The 8,956-nt window shown below is 44.3% G+C and overlaps 1 protein-coding gene across 1 annotated transcript in view; it reads right to left on the bottom strand.

Moving 5' to 3' along the window:
• Positions 900-8,956, bottom strand: part of OPN5 (opsin 5) — a 31,057-nt gene continuing 23,000 nt past the window's right edge. Inside the window, exons 5-6 of the mRNA XM_021100002.1 lie at positions 4,226-4,467; positions 900-1,049 (exon numbers count right to left, since the gene is read on the bottom strand). Of these exons, the coding sequence (XP_020955661.1) occupies positions 986-1,049; positions 4,226-4,467 (306 nt within the window). The 3' untranslated portion in view covers positions 900-985. The remainder of the gene's footprint in view (positions 1,050-4,225; positions 4,468-8,956) is intronic.

The following is an 8,956-nucleotide window of genomic DNA, read 5'->3' as shown; positions in this document are numbered from 1 at the left end:
CCTACACCACAGCTCACGGCAACACCGGACCTTTAACCCACTGATTGAGGTCAGGGATCAAACCCACATCCTCACGGATACTAGTCAGGTTCGTCACCACTGATCCAAGATGGGAACTCCCTCTCTCTGCCATTTTTATCTGCATCGCTTTACCCGCAGACCTCACAAGGTATTTGTTGGGGGGATAAAAGAAGGAATGAAGCAAAGAACAAAGATAGCAAAGAACAAATGAATAAAAGAAAAACACTTATACATGGCTATGTACGCTAAATTTGTTTCTGAATAATTATAGCCAATAATGACCTGTAACATTCCCTATATTAGTAGGTACAACTTGATGGGGAAAATCCACGGGAGTAAAGGTAGCATCAGTGGGAATTATTTTTATCCTCAAATTCTGAGACACAGGGAAGCTTTCCATTTAGGGATTTAAGGCAAAATTGATTTCCCTAGAGGATGATTTTGTGGCATCGCTGCCATTACAGCGAGACCCTCTGTGAGCTTGCGAAGGAGAAGATGCAAGAATTAGAAGCATCTACCAGTCAAAGACCCATGGTCCAACATCCTGTCCCCATGATCACCTGCCTAAACCCACCCAGAACCTGCCTCCCTGGCCCTACATTAAGAAATAATAACGATGATGTAACGCAAGTAAATACACCCTAATAAATCCAATTTTTAAACATTTTTCAGCCTAGCTCAGACTTAATCCTGTTTGTCGTGACGATAGGTTTTAAAACACAACAAAAAGAAAACTCCAGGGAGGCTTATCCTAGTAATATTCCTTAGAGTGGTAACCCATACTCTAGCTTCCACTTAGCCATTGGAATGTCCCAGCAAATCTTGGCTTAAGGAAAAAGGGGAAAAGTGTACAAAATATAAAAATATAATATCGAGAGAAAGGGGTGGTCACAATCAGACGTTAACAGCAGTGAAGAGGCAAAGAAGTGAATAATTGTGTCCGTGAATCATGCTATGTCCATCTTCATACCTCTTGATGGATTTCCAGCACAGCAGAAGACTTCCTGACTGTGGTGACGGCGTGTAGCCTAGATACAGAAGAAAAATGCCATTAAACATATACCTAGACTTAGATATTTTACATATACATAGAGATACAGACACATGGTTATACATGCATTTTTTTTTTTTGTCTTTTTGCCATTTCTAGGGCTGTACCCACGGCATATGGAGGTTCCCAGACAAGGGGTCCATTCGGAGCTGTAGCCGCTGGGCCTATGCCAGAGCCACAGCAACGTGGGATCCAAGCCGCATCTGTGACCTACACCACAGCTCACAGCGACGCCAGATCCTTAACCCACTGAGCAAGGCCAGGGGAAGACCTGCAACCTCATGGTTCCTAGTCGGATTCGTTAACCACAGCACTACGGCGGGAACTCCATACATGCATATTATGTTAAACTGGAGTTCCATGAAGATGATAAGCGTAAGACTTGAATTAGAAAGAGATGGAAAATACAAATTCCATTTAGAATATTCAAAGTCAAGAAATCCCTTGGGCAGAGCTTTCCGAAAAATAAGTCATTTGTTGAGGGCACATTTCCTGTGCCCTGGAGAGTTTCCTGTCCTTTAGGACAAAATTTGTTGCACCCCAACCACTCTGGTGGGCCCTGTGACTCACCCCTTGAAAGAATACTCTTTGGAAAGATGGCATTGAAACAAAGGTGGTCAAGGGAGGGTTCTTTTTTTTTTTTTTTTTTGTCTTTTTTTAGGCCTGCATCAGCAACATATGGAGGTTCCCAGGCCAGGGAGCTAATCGGAGCTACAGCAGCCAGCCTACACCAGAGCCACAGCAATGCCAGATCCGAGCTGTGTCTGCGACTTACACCACAGATCACGACAACGCTGGATCCTTAACCCACTGAGTGAGGCCAGGGATGGAATCCGCAACCTCATGGTTCCTAGTCAGATTCGTTTCTGCTGCACCACGATGGGAACACCTGTTCTTTATCTTTACTAAACTACTAGGCATGTGGATGCCCTTGGTCCTTCACCAGACAGCCCCAGTGTCTTTTGAACATTTCTCTTCCACCTAAGATTGCCTGGCGTCCGAAGTCACTGGTGGTGGGTGACCTCGAGGGTCTCTATGTAGGCAGGATGAATGGCGTCTGACTCCACCAACTGCACTGTCTGCGTTTTCCTTCCTCAGACTCTAGGTCACTGGCTCTGGACCATGACTGTGTATGTGAATCATCTGGGAGGGAAAACCAACCCAGCAACTGAAGTTCAGCCCCCATCTGGACCAATTCAATCCAAATGTCTGCAAGCTTTTTTTTTCAAATTTCCCTGGGTGTCTCTCGTTCATAGCTGGAGTGCAGAAAGAGTTTACAAAATATGGGAGACTGTGCCTGGATAACGTAGTGCGGTGGTGAATAATAACATTTTTCAAAAAGGGCTTGGGGCCACATTTTTTCCTTCTGTTCATCAGCTGCTACCAGTCTCAGAGGACCCAATTAATGGGGAAAATAAAATGAGTTAACTTTTAATGAACCATTACAATTACTCAAAATTTACTTCCACAATCTCATATTCAACACATTAGCTTTTTTATTTGAATTGAAAATATTTCCCAAGAGGGTCTCCCATTACAAGTAAATACATTTCAGAGCTCAGAAAAGGAACGACTAAAGGATAAAATTAATCCTGTTTAATTCAATTGAATTGTTCTGGTAGTACATTAACCACTCTGGACTGGCTTCCTATCACTCTATGGGCTTCCATATTACCTATTTTGTTAGCGTCTTAGTAACAACAAAGACAGATAAGACTCTTTTTATTTGTTCGTCTACTTGTCTTCTTTGGAAAGCTACAAAGAACACTCCGGTAGCCATTTCTAAGCCTTCTGGCTCTCTTCCAAAGTAGATCTTTCTAAAACCTGCACACCTCTTCAACATTTGTTCCCCGAAGATGCTGCAACCTCTAGAATCCACGGCCAACACCTTGCTTCATCACTACTGCCTGCTTTTTCCACCCCAAACTGAAAACTCCAGAGTGAGGAAATAGTCTGGGACTTTCTCCGGCAAAGCAATGGCTGTATTTCATATAAATGGCTAATGGGAGCAGGCAAGCTGAATTGTTTCTTGCTTGGCTGATTTTTCCAAAGGTTTGTAGCCCTAAGTCACCTTCTCCCACATAAATATTTTCTCTTTTTATCGCTGAGTGGTGAATATGTATGTGCTACTCATGCTTGTGCGCGAATGCATGGAACACAGAGTTGCTCTGAAGCAAAATGAGGAAGAAGGAAGTGAAAATCTGCCTTCAGTCATTCCTGTTAAATCCTCTCTCCTTCAGATAAAAGGTGTCCCACTCTTTTCTCCCACAACTGCTCTATTAAAAGTATGCTCTCTACGTGCATTCCTAATAGAGTATGAATAGCTGATGAAGGCAAAGTGTTATTACATCCAAAATAGATGCATTTTATTTTATTTTAGTCTGCACCTGCCACACATGGAAGTTCCCAGGCTAGGGGTCGAACTGCAGCTGCAGATGCCAGCCTACACCACAGCCACAGCAATGCCAGATCTGAGCCTCACTGCAATCTACACCGTGGCTCATGCAACGCTGGATCCTTAACCCACTGAGCAAGGCCAGGGATCCAACCAGTGTCCTTATGGATACTAGTTGGGTTCGTTACCACTGAGCCATGATGGGAAATCCTAGATGCATTTTACCATTTGAACTTAACGATTCAATTCAATTGAGAAAGTAACAAGCACCAAGAATATGGTGGGGAGGGGGGGACACTAAGAGTTGTCACCTAGCCCTTTTCACAGGGGCATTTGCATTTTCACACTATTGCATATTAAATGGATAATCAACAGGGACCTGAGTGTGGCACAGGGAGCTCCACTCAATATTCTGTGATAATCCATATGGGAAAAGAACCTGAGAAAGAATGGATATAGGTGTATGTATAACAGGATCACTTTGTCCTACAGCAGAAATGAGCACAACAGTGTAAATCAACCATCCCTTAATAAAATTTTTTTTAAAGGGAATCACTTTTCTCACCCTCGTCCCATGTTCTCCAAGTCCTACATATCTGATTACTTGATTTCAGGAACACTGATGAACAGAAAATCAAGTCCTCCTAGAGCCAATCCTAAAGGCGGAGCTCTAACCCTAAGAAGACAGCCTATCCCTGTGGCTTGATCCCCAGGGAATCATGAAAAGCATCATTTGTTTCCAGCGGCTGAAATTTTACCTGAAGTCTTCCAAAGATTTCTTCTTGGTTGCTTTCAAACCACCAGTTTGGCAACAGGCAAACTTGTAATCGATAACCTGGTAAATGATGGGGTTGTACATGGCTGCTGATTTGGCAAGGAGGGTTGGCACCACGGAGAGTTGTATGGGGATGGAGTCTGGCCTTCCAAAAGCTGACCACACAGAGACCACTGCGTAGGGAATCCAGGCAACCAGGAAGCCAGCGCAAATCAACATGGCCACCTGGTGAGGGAAAGAAAGCGACAGAGAACAAAATCTCAAGAGGATCGGTGGAGACGATGGGTGTGGGGGAGGGGCGGGTAGCCTACTTACACCCAAGAAAGTCTGCCAATCACCTTTTTTTTTTTTTCCCAATGTTTTGCTTTTTAGGGTCATACCTGCAGCAGGTGGAAGGGCCCAGGCTTGAATGGGAGCCACAGCTGCTGGTCTACCCCGGAACCACAGCAACATGGGATCGGGGCCACGCCTGTGACCTGAACCACAGCTCACGGCAATTCTGGGTCCTTAACCCACTGAGTGAGGCCAGGGATGGAACCTGTGTGGTCATGGATCCTAGTTGTGGTTGGTTCATAATCCGCTGAACCACAACAGAAACTCCCCGTCTATCATCTTTTCATGTAATCTTTTGATAAGGATCTCTTGAGATGTTCAGCCAGAAGAAAATAGGACCATTCTTATCCCATTTACCACATCCTACCCACTCTCCACTCCAGAATTTGAATGGACCCAAAGACCCAAAGTTTAACCTTATAAAAACTGTGCCGACATTGAGCAGGAAATCATGCTAAAAAGACATCCGTGCACCTGAAACGTCCCGCCTTCTCAACCCACATTCACTTAAAAACTAGATGGAGAAGAGGTTCACCTTGATAAAATTTTTAAATCGCCCATATCTGCCTCAGGAAACTTAGAAACTCTGCCCTGGTTTGAAATTCTAAGAAGAAGCCTCTTCAGAGATTTCTATTAAATGTTATTTCTTTCAGCTCAAGTTCTTCTCAAGTCTGAGGCTCAGAGAGTGGAACTTGACTAGCTACAAAGGAAAAGAGAGTCATCTGTATAAAACCAGACTTTTCCAGCAGGTGCTTTTTTCTCTCACAAAATTACCTTTACCCTTAGGAGCCTTTTAACTTTCAGACCAAGGGATAGCTCAAGACTGGGCTTAAAGTATCCCGACTAACCTCTGGCCACCTGAAATTCAGTCCCTAAGGAATATAGTCCTTTTTTTTTTTTCCTCTTTAGGGTTGTACCTTCGGCATATGGAAGTCCCCAGGCTAGGAGTTGAATCAGAGCTACAGCGCCCAGCCTACACCACAGCCACAGCAACTCGGGATCTGAGCCGTGTCTGCAAACTACACCACAGCTCATGGCAACACCGGATCCCCAACCCACTGAGCGAGGCCAGGAATCGAATCCGCATCCTCATGAATCCTAGTTGGATTCGTTTCCGCTGCACCACAATGGGAACTCCAGGAATACAGTCTTAATCAGTCCCCTGGAACTCTCTGCCTGACCCTGGAGATCATTTAATTCAACCAAATCTTTTTTAGCAAGTGCTTTGTGTAAGATGCTGTGGAGGTGCTGTGAGAACACTAGCACACCTTCCAGTCTGGGTCGTAACCCTCTAGAACACAACAACTACAGGACAAAGCTGAATATGGTTTAAGGGCCAGCTCAGAGGATAAAATGACATGGTATGGAGTAAAGTAAACTCAGATTCTTGACATATACCCGGCACACTGGCAAATGGAAATAAAGGAACGTGAGTCCAGCACAAGCAAAGGCAAAGACAGCTGTGCCGGAACTTTGTATAGGAGTTCGTGAGCAATTCCCTTTGCAATAGAGAAAGCAACCCAAGGAGATGAGGCTAGAAAGAGAGCATCCAGGTACTCAAGGTTCTATATAACATTTTACTGAGTTTGCACAGAATTCCATATGCCTAAAAGCACTAGTGGGCTTTGGAGCAGGAGACCTATGAGAGCGGCATTTAGGAGGATTAATCTGTAAAGTAATAAACAAGGGGAGGAAACAGGAGGCAGAAAGGTCCTTGTTTATTCATGCAACCAGCAAGTCTGATTCAGCATCTCCTACAAGCTTGGTGTTGAAGATAAAACAATGAGCAAAGCAGACACAAGATCCGCCCACAAAGGATTTCCACTCTGAGAGGGTCTGTTTAGGCAACACTCTAAACAAGGAACAAGAGGGGTCTTCGTGAGAGTGCTAAGGCTGGCAAAGGAAGTCCAAGCTTTGGGGGTTTTTTTCTTTTGGTAGTCAAACCAGAACCCAAGTCTCCAGTCTCTCACCCCAGAGAGAGAAGACTGTGATCTTGAGGGTGGTATCTGTGTCTTGCTTTGATTTATTTTATTTTGCTTTCTAGGGCTGCACCACTGCCTATGGAAGTACCCAGGCTAGGGGTCAACTTGGAGCTGCAGCTGCCAGCCTACACCATAGCCACAGCAAGGCCAGATCCAAGCCACATCTGCAACCTACACCACAGCTCACGGCAACATCGGATCCTTAACCCACTGAGAGAGGCCAGGAATCGATGCCACATCCTCATGGATACCAGTCAGGTTCATTTCTACTGCATCACAACAGGAACTCCTGCATTTTATTTTAAACTGGAGCTATTTTGGAACCTAGTTGAGAGACAGTGCACTTAAACTCTTATCCACTCAATTATTCTTTCCATTAGATAAAGAAATAAATTATATACAAATGTTCCCTCTGCACGGCAGAGATGTGGTGTGATTTGTATACACTAATTTTCCCCTTCCCAGGACACCCTCTACCTCAGCATCACCAGCCCCCCTTCTGCCTCCTCTGCTATTCCAAGGAGTTGGCTTTACAGGAATCATATGAGCCAAGTCTGCCCAGAGGACTGCGTACCCCTGGCTGCTGTCATAAGATCAGAGATGGACATATGACGGAAACAAGCACAATCAGACCCACCTTTGAGTTTTCATATGGCAGTTTCAGGAAAAGCCAGCCTTCTCTTATCTGTGGGTTCCCTAAAGCCCTGGGAGAATGAATGAATGGAACTTTTTGAGACCAGGTGCCACTTTCTCGTTCAGCTTCCCTCTCCTTGTTTAAGCAAAATACCAGTTCCCAACATCAAGGTCACAAAAAGCTCACATGGAGGATCAATGACAAGAAATGGGACATCAGATGAATAATTACTAATAATTACTAACAACTAAAGCAACAATATTTGCACACGCTTTTTTGTTTCCTGTTCCCGTTGTGGCTCAGCGGAAACAAATCTGACTAGCATCCATGAGGACGCAGGTTCCGTCCCTGGCCTCACTCAGTGGGTTAAGGATCCAGGGTTGCCGTGAGCTGTGCTGTAGGCCGGCAGCTACAGTTCTGATTCAACACCTAGCCTGGGAACCTCCATATGCCGTGGGTGCAGTCCTAAAAAGACAAAAAAAAAAAAAATTCACTTTGGAAATGCTTTTCTCATAACACCGTCATCTGTGTGCATGTGCATTACAATATGCCTTTGTAGGAGCAGAGCTACTGGGCGCAGGAAGTGGTCGTTACCCTCTGTCTGCTTAGCCTGTGGAATAGCCTTTCAGTAAGACCTGCTTGCCCTAGGAAGCCCACATTGATGGGATGGGCCCAGAAGGAAGCATGAGAAATCTACTGGAAAGTCTCAGGTTCTAAAAGTTCAAGGCTCATCTCTCAATATTAGCGGCGGCAGAGGAAGAAGCCTCATCCATATCTGCTTTGCTCCATTTTGCAAATAGAAAATCTAAATCCCAAAGAGCTGGAGCAAAGGAGCCCAGACCTCCCACACGTCCCGAAGCCCTATGGCAGGGCCGTGAGCCGAAATTCTCACCTGTGCTCCGTGGTTAGAAAGGAGGCCTGGGGCACACAGGCAGCTCTTGCTTGCTTACCTCCCCATCTTTCAGCAGGCGGTTATGCAGAAGAAACGGCATTTGGTTTGGTCTGTGTGACTTTTGTTTTTGTAAACAGAGTGGATGCCTCAAAGCTCACAGTGAGGGTCTTTTTTTTTTTTTCCCCCTAAATCCCCAAATAAACAATAACTAAATAAATAAAGCTTGCTCTAGCAGATGTCTGGGAACTCAACATAATCCCATCCTTTCTCCTTCGGTGAGTCATAAAATGATTTCACAGTATCTCAAAAGCTGTTTTCTGTGTTGCTGGCAAAGTCATTGACAAAAAATAGATTAACACTTACTCCATAATATTTTCTCCATTATACATAGTTTCTATTTTTATGGGAGTGCGCAATGGGGAACAGCAAGGACTTAAAACATTTGCATTTTGTTATCCTGTTTTAAAGGACATGGCAGAATTAAACAGACTGTGGTTTTTTAACACACAGCAAATGAATCCATGTGGTTTTTCTGAGATTAGAATAAAGCTGAATACTTCAAATCGAATGACTTGAAGTCAAGTTTAAAGCAGAAAGAAGGAGAAAGGCTTAGATCTCCAAGTACTGCATGATGTTGCTTATGGTTTTGAAGTGAATACAAAGTTAATATGAGGCACCATCATTTTCTGCAAACTTCTCAGATCAAAATAAATGCCACAAAATATTAAACATTGACTATTCCACATTAAAACTATTTTAAGATAGGCTACAAAAATGTGCGGAGGGAGGTCCCATTGTGGCGAAGCAGAAATGAATCTGACTAGTATCCATGAGGATGAGGGTTCGATCCCTGGCCTCACTCAGTGGGTCGGG

Source organism: Sus scrofa, chromosome 7 (genome assembly GCF_000003025.6).
Source record: "Sus scrofa isolate TJ Tabasco breed Duroc chromosome 7, Sscrofa11.1, whole genome shotgun sequence".
Taxonomy (NCBI): Eukaryota; Metazoa; Chordata; class Mammalia; order Artiodactyla; family Suidae; genus Sus; species Sus scrofa.
The sequence above is the reverse complement of the archived record's forward strand: the minus strand, read 5'-3'. Positions and strand labels throughout refer to the sequence as shown.